General features: G+C 37.9%; 1 protein-coding gene across 4 annotated transcripts in view; it reads right to left on the bottom strand.

Moving 5' to 3' along the window:
* Nucleotides 1–649: 649 nt before the first annotated feature.
* The window catches only part of efr3a (EFR3 homolog A (S. cerevisiae)), a 58,562-nt gene continuing 44,459 nt past the window's right edge, over nucleotides 650–14,752 (bottom strand). For 2 of the 4 annotated variants that reach the window (XM_067452553.1, XM_067452550.1), the window contains 11 exons: nucleotides 13,976–14,148; nucleotides 11,462–11,537; nucleotides 11,216–11,377; nucleotides 10,974–11,105; nucleotides 10,806–10,873; nucleotides 10,149–10,276; nucleotides 5,279–5,364; nucleotides 5,133–5,181; nucleotides 4,949–5,052; nucleotides 3,340–3,389; nucleotides 650–3,224 (listed from right to left, as the gene is read on the bottom strand). In XM_067452553.1, coding sequence (XP_067308654.1) covers nucleotides 3,119–3,224; nucleotides 3,340–3,389; nucleotides 4,949–5,052; nucleotides 5,133–5,181; nucleotides 5,279–5,364; nucleotides 10,149–10,276; nucleotides 10,806–10,873; nucleotides 10,974–11,105; nucleotides 11,216–11,377; nucleotides 11,462–11,537; nucleotides 13,976–14,148 — 1,134 coding nt within the window. In that variant the 3' untranslated portion in view covers nucleotides 650–3,118. The remainder of the gene's footprint in view (nucleotides 3,225–3,339; nucleotides 3,390–4,948; nucleotides 5,053–5,132; nucleotides 5,182–5,278; nucleotides 5,365–10,148; nucleotides 10,277–10,805; nucleotides 10,874–10,973; nucleotides 11,106–11,215; nucleotides 11,378–11,461; nucleotides 11,538–13,975; nucleotides 14,149–14,752) is intronic. The other 2 variants (XM_067452552.1, XM_067452551.1) reach the window with 2 other exon arrangements.

Genomic DNA, 14,752 nt, shown 5'->3' with positions numbered 1-14,752 from the left:
AAACATTATGCATGTTCCTCAATTCTCAGTAGTCTACTGTAATGCAATGCAAAACATATAAGTATTGTAATTTGAAATAAATTATGTATTTTTTTACAGAATTATTGTATTACCCAGTAAAACATTTTGCTTAAAGGGTTAGTTTACCCAAAAGTGAAAATTGTGTCATTAATTACTGACCCTCATGTCGTTCCAAACATGTAAGACCATTGTTCATCTTCGGAACACAAATTAAGATATTTATAATGCTGTTTTTGTGTGCAAAAACAAAACAAAAAATTATGCAATTTCTCAACAATTTCTTGCACAGATTTAAAAAAAAAATGCACAAAGAGTATTCTCGTTGCTTTGTAATATTAAAGTTGAACCATTGGAGTCACATGGACTCTTTTAACATTTGATACTGTTACATTAGTTTGTACTACCTTTCTGGACCTTGAAAGTCTTCATTAAGTTGGAGGGGTCAGAGAGTTCTCAGATTTTATAAAAAATGTCTTAATTTGTGTTCCAAAGATGAACGAAGGTCTTACGGGTTTGGAATGACACGAGGTTGAGTAATTAATGACAGAATTTTCATTTTTGGCTGAACTAACCCTTTAATGTCACAATCAAGGTCACCCAACTACAGAAATACAACAGAAACCGTAAGTATTTAAATATAAAATCTTTATTAAGACTAAGATCTCGTACATGAAATCTCATTGCACATTAATGTGGCAGACACTGTCAGACAGCGAACCTGGATATGGCTAAATAACACCGAAGAGAGTTCATGGTAACTTTGAATCATTTCCTGTAGCAACACTGCAGTGGTTTGTACCATTACACATTTGAAATCTAGCATGATGCATGCAGACTTGCCTATCCTCAGACAGAAGTCTGCAAAACCCTTACAGTCCCATAGACACATCACCATCAACCCTATATATAACTCGTCTTATTCTTTACTTCTCTCCCATACAAACAAAAAAAGGGAATATTGTTGAGTTACAGATAAATCAGCTAGATTAATTTCAAACAAACCATGTGATACACACTAAAGTACCGTCAAGTTCCACCAAGGATAAAAATAAAACATATATTGTGAATTACACTAAAAATGATATTATCAGTTACAGTAAGAATGATTTCCCTTTTCTGATGTAAGAAAAAAAACAGAATACAAAAAAGACTCACTGTGTCCATTTGACACACACGCACATCTCTAAAGGTGCATTACAGATGATGTGTCAGAGAAACATCAAATTCCTATTTCATATTACACCAAAAATACATTGCATTAATCTAGAAATTCTTTATGATTTCATATTTCTACAGAAATAATGTGCCTGATTTAAATCACAGCATTAAATAGGTTTTACAAGTATTGTCACAAAGCAACCTCTATTGAAATGCAGCAAGTTACTCAGAGAAATACACAACGGCCAAAGTTCAACTACTGACTATTTCCTGTCCACCAACACATCATACTTCCTTTAATTGACTAGACAGATCAGGATCAAGGCAGAAAAGCCACCATCTTGCTGTCATCAACTCTTTGAAATCAAGAAATCGATCCAATCGAGCAGTTAGAAGTAGCCATCTCTGAAGTTTGACCTTTAAATACTTCAAGACATTCTTTTACTTTCTGTGCATACTAATCCTCCAATGAAGTGCAAGTTTCTAGTCATACACAGACAGACCACTGAAACATTCGCGGGCCAAAAAAGTGGCAACAGCATCGCATCGTCATTAAATCATCTACAATTGGCATATTACCGCACCACACCTGCAGAACACACTCCTGTCTGCTCACTTGCCGTTCCGTCCACATAAATACTTTCCCAAAACCAAGACGAGCCAGTTGTATGACAACAAATCTCTTGAACCAATGAAAAGCACCTCAGAATCCCCCAAACGGTTTCTACCAGCTAAACAGAACTGAAATTGATCACAGCTCTCACCACAGGAAGCTCAGATGATGTAAAACATTTCCAGCAAAGTATTTCAGCATCTAACAGTCACAGATATATTGTCAGAATTCAGCATGATACATCTTTTCATCTTTTTAAGTGACCTGAAAAAGCAAAAAAGCATTTCAATGCCCTTGTGGCTCGATATATAAAACATCTGGATGGTGAATGCAGATCACTAATATCCATCATATTTTAACTCCCGTTTTTTTTTTTTAGAAGCTTTCTTATGTTATGGCGGTATTCCCGCCCTCAAAGAGAATCCGGTTACTGATTGGCTCACGATTTGAATGGCGGCCGTGTGTGGCCATTAAGGAAGGGTATGGGCAGAGCTCTTTGGTGATGAAAAGCGAATGTTTTGGTTTTTCTATACAGTGAAGGCAAAATGGAGAGCGTAGTGATCACTAAGAACTCTAGGTGAACAAAAGCCCTATTAACATCCACAACATTGAAGTAAAAGGCTAGTTGTAAATTAATAAAGGCCTAAACTCACGGACGTTTGCAGTGAAATGTTGGCCAAGCCATGCAAAGAGTACGCAAATGACACCCTGCAACTATCAGCAATCTTTCATCTAAAAGTATATATATTTGTCAAAAATAAGCTACTATACCTGTGCGATACTGTACACTATAATCATTATATAGGAGAGATTTGAGTGAGTGGAAATCAATTATATACGTTCAAATCTCTCTGCTGATGATGGATTAATGTGATAAAGAAAATAAAACTAGCAAACTAGCACTTAATGCTAGCGCAACAAGACTGAGTCATTTTCTAAATGACTCCTATGAATCAATGCATAAAGAAGCTGAAGAATCAAGTGTTCAAAAGACTCAGTTAGTTTGATCCTTGGAGCTGCCTTTAAGTGCAAGAATCAAACTGAAAAATCACACATAGGATTCTACAGAGCTGGTGTTTGATTGGACAGCTGGTTGTAAAGCTCTGCGTGCTGATTGGTGCAGAATGGAGGCGTGAAGTGCCTGTCCAGTTCACACCCCTTCTCTCTGCTGGACGTGATTGTATGAAATGTTCATTGTGAAAGGTGTCTAATGAGGATGAGTGGCTCAGGTGAGTTAAAGGTCACAGGACCAAGCATGTGGCCTTTTTAAAGTGTGATAAAGGTCAAAGTTGAGTCTGTGATATAGACAAGGTGAAAAGTCGTGGTTCAGTACACGCAGAGGTCAGGGAACTTCATTTCATAGACTGGCACAGACTGGTACTGGGTGTGGCCTGACGTCACGGTAACAGTGCCCGAGGGGCTCGGGGGAGGGCTGATTAGAGATGAACAGACAAAACGACCAATCAAATATCACACTGAAAAAATATTCGATAAACTTTATAACTCCTACATTTTCCACCTATGAAAACGTTCTCAAGTCAGCTTACCGAATGGTGAGTTCAAATATCTGAGCCAAGCGATCGTGCAGCATGTTGGCCTGAAAACACAAAGAGCAAGTTCAAAATTCCTTGTTCCAAAGTTCCTAATTACCACAACACAATGAGTGCATTTATATATGATCAATCCTATAGAAACAATCTGAGCAAAACCCCATATTTTCTGCATGTTGATGTTGAGGCGAATGCTTAAGAGTCTATGACTGGATCAATATTGCACTTATTATTATGTGTCAAGCATGCTATATGTTTGGCAACAGATCTACCAACATAATTGATGGGGTGTGTAGCATTTCGTTTTCATTTCTCACACTCTGTAACAAATCAGTCACTCGTGGGTCAAAATGAACTGAAGCCCTAAAAGTAACTCTTTTTTTGGTCCAGAAAGCTTGTATCATTTATTTTTTTAAATATATTTTTAAATTTAGATTTTATATTTTGTATAATTTCATTTACCTTTCAATTACTAAATTTTATCAACACATTTAAACACATTCTTTCAAATTAAATTCAAAACAACTCAACATTTCATGCCTAACCCTGTTAATTTAGCTCAGAATATCTCACATTGGATGACCTATTGTAGAAAAAAAATAATATAACATATTGCATGAATTTTGCCACTGCATGGCCTTATAGCTCTAAATGGAGCAAATTAGCTGTTTCTTAAAGTCAGATATTGATTTTATCTCAGCAGTATGCATTCAGATACACATGTAGCATTTTTAGGTTTTTCTTAGCCTGACAAACATCAAGATGTTTGGTCTGGAAACACACCGTTGACAGGGCTCAATCTGGGGGGGCAGGATAAACGGTTGTCTTTCAAAGTCCAATTGCACGCAACTATGCTGTCATTACATTAAGCCCGCCCACCGACTCTATACACAATGTGATTGGCCTGACCAAAGTTTGGTTTTTCCAGCTCCCTTGCCAACAGAGAGTTGCTAGACGCCCTGGCTGCGAACTGAAGTATTCCATTCATTCCTAAGGGGGTTAAATTGACCCACGAGGGACTTTTTTAAAACACATAACCTCCTCGAATCCAGGGGAAATATTTTTTGTGTATTTATGGTTCAAATCCTAGTACAAAAGTATTAAGGTCTTGGACCACTCTGATGAACACTCAATTTATTTATTATTTTATTTTTCTAAAATAAATTTCGGGTCAAAATGACACAAGGGATGGATGTAGGAAGACACATCAAGGCCATATTCCAAAATGATAATGTCAAGATTCATCAGGCTCAAATTGTGAAAGAATAGTTGGGAGAGAGCAAGAAGATTCATTTTCACACAGACCTTAATTGCATTGAAAGTCTTTGGGATGTGCTGGAGGAGACTTTACAAAGTGCTGTCAATACAAGATCTTGAACAAAAATGTATGCACCTCTTGATGAAAATAACATCAAAACATATATTTCCATCAAGCAGTCCATCAAGATTTTGTTTAAGATCTATGTCTGCCAAAATGTTGTTATTGTTCTCAAACAATAAATAATGAATCATATTAGCCAAAAACGTCCATATTGGTGCATCTCTAGTTTTCTTTTAAATGTAAACAGGCTGAAGGACAGATCGGCAGATAACACACAAGCTGTACCTTGGACTCGCAGTGGGCGGCAATCTCTTCAAACGGAGCTTTCTGGAACTTTTCCATCACCTGCCGTCTCCTCTCCCTTTCCTGTTCCTCCAGACCAGTGGTATCTGAGAGAGATGGAGCGGCATCAGACACTAACACGCATATAAATACACACACCAACACTGAGATACTGATTCACATGTACCGATGGCCTTCTTTAGGGTTTCAAACGTGATCTCCTCTGCAAGCTGAGACTACAGGATAAACACAAACATATGTTCTTTAGTCGAATTTCTAAAAACAACTAAAGAAAGTTTAAATTGTGTTCATTGATGTTTTTGCCCAGTATACCTGATCAGGTAAGCTGTTGGAAATGATGTCAACTTGGAGAGAAATAGTGTCGACAAAACTCTTCCTACGTGGCAGCCGGTCTTCATCTGTGGGTCAGAAATCAGTGATATAAATGGTCGAAGCTTTGAGCACTCAAACTTTTCTGATCATGCACGGATTCGGCCTGGATTTGTGCTAAACTAAACCCAGTATCCACATCTATGATATATGGGTTTAATTAGCCTCTTATTCTTTTTTTTCACTGCCTGCTCATGTTTAATGAATGTAAATGTTCAGGCAAAGCTGCACGAAAGCATTATTAAACAGAAGAAAATGCAAATCACTCAAACAAAGGAGGAAATCACAGCAACATAAGTTTTAAAAGAATAATTCATGAGTAAAAGTGAGAGTTTCAGGGCAAGAGTGTTAATGTCACAGCAGAAATAAACTCCATAAACATCTCATTATAGAAAACTATATACACTCATATTCCATCAAAAGATTCCTTGCATGTTTCTTTTTTTAAGGATGAATACACTGATCAGGCATAAAATTATGTTATCCTAATATTATCCTAATATCATCCTAATATTGCTGGTCCCCTTACTGGCAAAAGAACCCTGGTCCGTCCAGGCATACTAGAACCCTGTAGGTATGCGGCACTAATATGTAAGCAGCAGATCATTTAAGTCCTGTAAGCGAGGTGGGGCTTCCATGGATTTATTTGTCTGCACATCCTACAGATGCTCAATTGGATTTAGATCTGGGGAATTTGGAGGCCAAGGCCCACTGTTGGCGTTTTCGGCAGTGGACAGGGATCATCATGGGCACCCTGACTGGTCTGTGGCTATGCAGCCCCATACGCAGCAAACTGTGATGCACTGTAAATTCTGACACCTTTCTTTTAGAAGCAGTATTACCTTCTTGAGCAATTTGAGCAACAGTAGCTCGTTTGTTTGATCAGACCACATGGCCAGCCTTCGCTCCATACGTGCATCGATGAGCCTTGGCAGCCCATGACCCTGTGGCCGGTTCACAATTGTTCCTTCCTTGGACCACTTTTGATAGATACTGACTACTGCAGACCAGGAAAAGCCCACAAAAGCTGCAATTTTGGAGATATCGCCTATCAATCACAATTTGGCCCTTGTCAAACTTGCTCAAATACTTATGCTTGCCCATTTTTGCTGCTTATCAACTGAGGACAAAATGTTCACTTGCTACCTAATATATCCCACCCACCAAATAGGTGCCATGATGAAGAGATAATCAGTGTTATTCACTTCACCAGTCAGTGGTCACAATGTTATGCCTGATCAGTAAATATATAATTGTAATATTAAAGGTGCCCTAGAAAGAAAAATTGAATTAACCTTGCCATAGTTAAATAACAATAGTTCAGTACATGGACATCACATACAGTGAGTCTCAAACACCATTGCTTTCTCCTTTATATGTAAATCTTGTTTGTGAAAAACACCATGGAAAAACAGGCTATTTTCAACATAACGCCAACTGTGACGCAATCCCTGGGGTTATTAATATGTACGCCCCAAACATTTGCATGCAAGCCAATGTTCATTGTCAGACGGAACTGCAGCCAAATCATCAGTAGATAAACAAGCGTCATACAAGGATAGCGAAAACGGCAGCTCTCATGGACACAAATGTCATGTTCCAGGCTGTGCAGGGGATGTGAGGACTTTTCTCAGCCTTCCCACAGATAAAAAATGTCAACAGTCATGGTTGATGTTTATTATAATCGGATTCTGCAACAATGTAATTCAAAGATGTTCGTTTGCTCGGCCCATTTCACCACGGACAGTTTTTCTAACCTGGGGCAATATAGCAGGATTCGCTCAGCGTCTGTTACTGAAGAAAGGGCCGATTCCAACCGTATTCCTGTAAACAGTAAGTAGTGATTTTATCCACTTCTTGACTGTCGAACCCATTTCTGATTAAACTGAAAGTTTCTTAGTAAGACATTATGATAATATCCCGTGTTGTCTAGATCTAACGCAAGACGCTAGTAAAGTAACAATTGGAAACTCCAAGTAGCACACATTACAGTTTGTCAAATTAATCTGTTCAATCCCTTTTGACAGATTGAAATCTAAATGAGCCTATATTTCATCATTAACACATAACTCAGAAGCTAACTACGTTTACTACTACTTATTAGTTGCTTACAGATCGCTCAGTCGATCATTGTAGCTAACGTCACCTTCTCTACCATCTAAGTTGAAACGATAGTCATTTGACAAGGCTTCTAGTCAATTTGTTAAATAAATATAAATTGTTGAGAACTGAAGTATGATTATTTTGCAGCGGGTGAGTAGTAAACATGACACCGACTATTTTGAGTGGCTTCTACATTACTTTGTTTGGCTAAATATATCGACTTTAAAATCAGTACTCTACTGTCAAACTGTAACGTTACTGTAAACAAAATATTTGCGCTTTCCAGTTCAGTTTGTGATTCAAAGTTGAGAAGCAATCATTGTAAAATCATTGCCATGACGGATGGTATAGATGTGTTAGCTGTCACTGAGCTGTGCAGTGAAACATCCAATCAGATCAGAGCTCAACATTAATATTCACGACCCTTCCAAATAAGGCAAAAACAGAGCATTACATCCTATAGGGACAATTTCTAGGGTTGTAAATGGACCTGTAAAACTGTATCTGGACAATTTTTGACCTTAAATAAGTCACATACCCTCTATTTAGATATCAGAGAACAATTTTACACATTGTTTCAAATCATTCTAGGGCACCTTTAATAATAAATATTTATTAGCACATACTTTTAGTCTTTTTCCACACAATCAGCATTGAAGAGAAACAAAAGGAATCTTTGACCAGGAGTAAAATAAACCCTCTACTCAAAGGGTTTCTTGAGTGCAGCAGGTCTACTGTGATTGGAAGAAAGTGAGGTCCAAAAAGGTCAATAAAATGTCAAATGCTGCTTCATCAGCACTCTCCCTGTGACCCAAGCTACTAAACTGTGAGCTCGAACTGGTGTGCGTCTCTCTTTAACCTACCAGTAGCACAGTCCAGACGACAGCAGCGTACAAAACACCAAATACGTTAAAACAGGACTAATTTATCACAACACCGCACTTATACTTCACCCCATTGTTGGAGCTACTGGAAAATACCACCAGATTCAGGAGCTATGGGAAATCTGTTATGGATGCTACGGAGGGCAGGAGGTCTACATCTGCAGCTGTGGCTAACTACATATTCTTACTATTCACATAACTTTCTATCCACACATTGACAGGTGACCTCACTAACTCAATGATGGTACCTCTGGATGCCTGTTTACATCTGTGCAGAATCTTTCCTACCGTGTACAGGACTTTAGTGGAAACACACACAGACAGAGAATAGGGAAAATTGGAAGAAGCAAGTGAATTCACATAGAATAAGGAAAGATCTTGAAGTGTTAGTGTTAGCAGTTATTATTATTTTAAAGGTGCAGTAAGTAAGAATGACAGCTAGTGATTGAAATGGGTACTGCAAAAATTACATACAGCATCTTTAAAGGTTTAATAGAGAGCATTGCTGTAGCAAGGGACTACTAGGTGACTGATTTTAGCACAAGGTTCCTGGCTGTAATACACTACACAACTTTAAAAATCTGAACAGATTTTAAAACACTAGGAAATACACTTGCTCACTTTGTAAATGGTTACAGAGAAAAATTGTGCATCATACATTAAACAACTGAGGATCTCACGCTACCAAAATTTGTGGTTGTTCCAAACACAACAAACTCATGCAGAAATGCAGCTTGTTTCTAGGTGAGGCGTAACAAATGAAAACAATACGTGTTCTAAAATTGGCTCAAAATATCAAAACCTCCAATTGGAATCATGTGCTGCATCCAAAATTGCATACTGTATAGAAGGTACTAAATTTGATTTGAAACTTACTTCACAACTGTTAAAAAATACTTTTGATATAGTATGAATCTGGGTAGTATAAATTAAATTTGTACATACTACATCTGCCATGTTGTCATTGTCATGTGACCTACAGCGTCAGTTGAGCTGCTTCACCTTCATGGGCATCAGAACCATTGTATGTGGGTAAGTCCCACCTACTTTTTAAGACCAATGATATTGGACCCACTCACTTTTACCGTCTCTAACTCAGCGCATGCCTGTTCACCTACCATTAACTGATGCTTTATTTCCACCTTTCGAATACTTCATTTTTAATGAAAATAAATGCCTTTCCGATCTGATATGTGATGGGAAAAGGAAGTAGAGCGAGTTCGGCAAAAGGAGGATTGAAACTTTTTGCGTTAAATCTTTCTGTCATGTGCCTTACCCCAACACTATTGCCACTATAAATAATTTGGTGTCTTCCATAATTTTGTCTTGCACAACCAGACGTTTAATAAAAAAGACAGGTTATCGCACTTAATGTAAATGGCATCTATTCCAGTAAAACATTTCTGGAGGAGGACACACCAAGTTTTTTTGTTTTGTTTCCGACACCCATGTTCACCTCAATTCACAAACCATCTCCCATGGCCTCATGGGATAGTAAAGTGTCATGGAATGTCCATTTCAGAATCTCGACAGAAGTAGAGGGTAATCTGGGTACTTTTTGACATTTGATATTGATGTTTTACTGAACTGAACCAACAATGAACTGACCTCAACTGAAGAAATACACAATTGTCTTACTTAGAGCTGCTTTACAGCTGAATTGATCATTAAATTCCTGTTTATCACTGTAAAGCTGCTTTGAAACAATCTGTATTGTATAAAGTGCCATCTAAATAAATTTGATCTGATTTAATATTTAATACTGAATACTAAATTAAATCAGATAATGTCTCTGTTTAGTACAGTACAGAATAGTATCTGTTTACCTGTAACCTGGGGTATGTACGGTATAGTCAGTCTCTCTACGTTATATCCAGGTAGAGTCAGAGCTTCTGCCATATCAGCCGTCTGAAAATACAGACCAGTGTCGTCCCGCTCCAAAGACTCTGGGAACCTGATCCACACACACAAACATTCAGGTACACAGAAGGAACTTTAAAGACTAAACGTAAATATAGGACAACATAATGTACAAAATGAAAAATGCATATTTATTTTCAGATCAGCTAAAGATTTATTTTAACAGTGTAATTCAATTATTAGCATTTTTAAAGATGAACAGAGTGCTAGATGACAGCAAAGGTAATTTATATGAAAAAAACTGACTAACACATGAGCTTCATGATTGATTATCCAATATCAACTGACACATTTCAGTTATTATTACAATGCAAGCTTGTTTACAACTATTTATCTCAAGATTCTGAGTTTTTTCTCACAATTTCGAATTGAGTTGCAAGAAAAAAAATCAGAATTGCGAGTTAATATCTTGCAATTGTGAGAAAAAAAGTCAGAATTAAAAGTTTAAATCTTAAAAGTTGTCTTAATAGTGAGAAAAAAAGTTGCAATTAAAGTCAGAAATGAGCTTTCATAGGTTACTGATACAGTTCTTAGTTAAAACACATTTACATAGAAATACTCACACACACTTCTCTCTAAAAACGTGCTCAGGCAGAAGGTACGGAGCATCCAGAGTTCTCATCTCGATCACCTGACAGGAAGAAAATGAGTTACAGGACTTTGTATGTAGGGTGTGTGTGTGTGTGTGTGTGTGTGTGTGTGTGTGTGTGTGTGTGTGCGCGCACATTTACCTTGCTGACGTGTTGGCAGAAAGGGGGATTTGCAATCATCTGGCTGAGGAAGTTGAGGTATGCGGCGACCAACGCCATGATACCACAGCGAATAAACATGGGCATATTCTCCTCATTGACCAGGGCCATTTCCTTCAGCCAATCAAAACACAGAGATTAGCATAACAAATATGAAATCTCAGATTAACTGCTCCTGGTAAATCCCTTTGGAAATGAATAAATGATAGCGTAGGTTAGAATACCTGTAGAGCGATGGACAGGCGTATGAGGTCAATCATCACCTCTTCATTGGCCAGTTCAATAGTGATCAAAGCCAGAGCTGTGAAGAGCAGCTCAAAGTTCTTCTGCACATTATCTTCCTCCTTACAGCCCAGATAGATGTGTCTATATAACTGCTGCCCATGCTGGAGGGAGAAAAAGCCACAGTTTAAGGGCAGAGGTTCAACATGTGTGTGATTGTGATGTCTGAGAGCATTTGTATCTTGTACCTTTTTCATGAAAACCACATCCTGTTTGGAGATTTTTTCTCTTTTGAACTTCAGAGCAGCTACATTAGGAATAATCCTGGGTGAACACACACACACACACAAATTAATTGGTTTTATACTGGGACTGTTTTTGACCGGTCTGGTAGGAACTGCTGCGGATGAGCACAGTCACTGCGTGACTCGCCATAGACCCAAACAGAGAGAAGTAGCTCCGGCTGCAACGCTCTTCCGCAAGACACATGCAGTTCTGTTTATTAACCAACCGCTAGAGCGCAAAAAGTTACATACTGCGGCTTTAAACTAAAATGATAACAAAATATATAGTATATAAGATCATTCTAAATATTAATAAATCTTATAATAGTATAAGACAACTAACCAGCATTAAAGTTTTCAATCCAGTAAAACATTTTAATTGTAAAAGTAAAATATTTTTAATCAGTTTCCAGAAGTAGTTCACACATTAATTTACAATATAGACTAGATTCACTATACATTTATGATGCTTTTATGCTCTTTTTGATGTTTGACTTCATTAACTCTCATTGGGCCCTATTTTAACGATCTGAAACGCAAGTGTCAAAGCGCGAAGCGCAAGTAACTTTGTGGGCGGGTCTCGGTGCTGTTGCTATTTTCCAGGCGGGATAAATGGCTCTTGCGCCCGGCGCAAATCTAAAATGGGTTGGTCTGAAGTAGCTTCATTATTCATAGGTGTGGTTTGGGCGTAACGTGAATAAACCAATCAGAGCGTCATCCAACATTCCCTTTAAAAGCAGGTGCGCAAGTTCCATTATGGATTGCTATTATTATGGCGTATTTACCAGGCGCACGCCAGGAGCAGTTCACAGCCGAGGAGACTGATGTTCTTGTAAGAGCAGTGAAAGACAGAGAAGTTGTGTTGTATGTGGATGGGAGAAACCCACCCAAAATAGCGTCGGTTAAACAGGCGTCGGTTAAACAGTTTTTTTCAGTTTTTCAGTCGATTTTTTTTCCTGGTTCTTGACGGACAAACCAATTTGTCAGATGTCCTTATATACATATATGTCTTGCCACTATTATCCTTAATTACTACAATTATTAGCCTGAATAATTTGCAAGCTAGATTTATGCCTAATGATTTCCGTCATCTCAAGTGTTAATATTTTTTTTGTGTAACAATTTATGATTTGCAAAAATAACTGTTGCATCTGTATAGATTACATGAGCAAAGTGTATGCGCGTTGTACACGCTATATTTTATGGTCAAGCATTCGCCCTTAAAATAGCATAATAAACAACATGCAACGCGCCACTGACTTTAGACTAGTTTTTTTCTGGTCAGTGGCGCAATTGTTTAATGGAACAGCAAAATAGCACCAGGGATTGTTTGCGCCGGAACATGCCTCCTTTTTTGCACTGAACCACCCAGGGAGCGCAAGTTCATTCACTAGTTTAGTGACGTGCTTCTGTGGAGGGAAAAGCGCGCTTTGCGCGGGTGCAAAATAGGAATGACACATGCGTCGGTGTACAAAGTCAATTGCGCTGGGTGCAAGATAGGGCCCATTATATTAAAAAGAGTAACCAGGATATTCTTCAAATTTTTTAATTTTATGGTATATAGAATTAAAAAGGTCATATACTGAGCTCAGAAAAAAAACGTGAGTCAATATATATTTGTAATGTTTTGTTTAACTATTTCTTTAGAGCATTTCATTAATTTCTAAGCAGAGACAACGAAACAATAACAGGCCTGTGTATAATATTAGGCTCTGCGGTTTGTGTGGATGAGTCTTGTAGTTTGAATGTATGCAAAACACAAAGGAATTGCAAATGAATCAATTGACATATACAATAATTCAGTAATAAACCATATAAGAAATCTAATCTTTAAGTAAATAACCCAAAATACTGATAAATGGTTGTTAAGAATTGTGTGTTTCAATCAGGCTTTACAAATCACACATAATAGAATAAAACCGGTACATGTCAAATTGAATAACTGCATTGACAGCATTAAAGGTGCGGTAAGCGATTTCTGAGAAACGCAGCCAATCAGCAGTAGGAGGCGTGTCGACTCATGATGGCTGAATATATAGTACAGTATATATATATTTTAGCATTTTATATATAAATACAGAACCGTTTTGAGTGTCCTTGTTTGTCTGGAGCTGCCGTACTGCGTGTTCATATTTTGCTATTCCTTGTCGTACGTTCGTCATCTCTTTTATTTTCGCAAAGCATTATTTTGTTTCACTTCAGCCATGATGAAGACATCTACTCTAGAATTACATGTTTATTCATTTTGGGGGTGGAGCAATGAAAGGAGGGGTGTGTTTTTTCGGGGATGATTTCAAATATCAACAGTGTTTCTGTTCAGAAATCGCTTACTGCACCTTTAAATTGTTACGCTGGTTTTTTTTTTTTTTTAATTATTTATTTGTTTAATTTAATTATTTAATTATATTAGCGCATTCACTATTGACAGCCTTCCACACATTCACTTAAGACTTAAGGTTGTTCGTTGAGCATCCATACCGGATCCCTCGGAGTTTGGCTCTGTTGTCATGGCGATCGATAATATTGTGCAGAATCTCCAAGACAAGTTGCCGGAGTTCGCTGTCTTCCATCAGAGAGATGGAGCACAATGGCTCCAGAAATGCTGCAGGCAGGCCAGCACAAATCGTTTTACACTTAAACCCAGACGTCACCTAAACAAACAAAGAATCCATCAGATATGAGCCGCCATTATAGAACCTATACACACACTAGTAACTAGTAACACATTGTCAGTCTTCTTGAAATGGCCAGCAGTGGGAGATGGAGAGCAAAAGCTGTTCATCGAAAATATCAATCATACGCCTCAACCTGCAGCCCATTTCCTGGCTGTTGCCGGGCAACGGTGCCTGAAAAGTTGCCCTGTCTAAAATCATCCATAAACCAGACTAAAGACAAAATTGGACATTATAAAAAAAGCCGAAAAAGGACACATAGTACCACAGGCAGCTGTAATCTGGTGTTATGATCTGTGCAGTCTGCTGTCTAGGAACCTTCAGAAACTCCCTTCAGGAGAGTGTGGAAGGTTTTTACTAACAAATAGAATGCAAGTCTGATATCTTCATTCTGATGTGATGCATGGTACAAGCCTGAAGGTGTGCTCACATTACCGAAATGCGTTAGTCAATGTGGCAAATTTGTGTGTTCAACTGAAACGTTTGCGAAATTTGCATGGGGAAATCTTTCATCCTCATGGAAAATTCATAAGAGCATGGATTTCTATTAAAATGACTGGATTTCACCAGCAAAAATTTGCAT

This window comes from Pseudorasbora parva, chromosome 9 (genome assembly GCF_024679245.1).
Source record: "Pseudorasbora parva isolate DD20220531a chromosome 9, ASM2467924v1, whole genome shotgun sequence".
Classification (NCBI taxonomy): domain Eukaryota; kingdom Metazoa; phylum Chordata; class Actinopteri; order Cypriniformes; family Gobionidae; genus Pseudorasbora; species Pseudorasbora parva.
The sequence above is the reverse complement of the archived record's forward strand: the minus strand, read 5'-3'. Positions and strand labels throughout refer to the sequence as shown.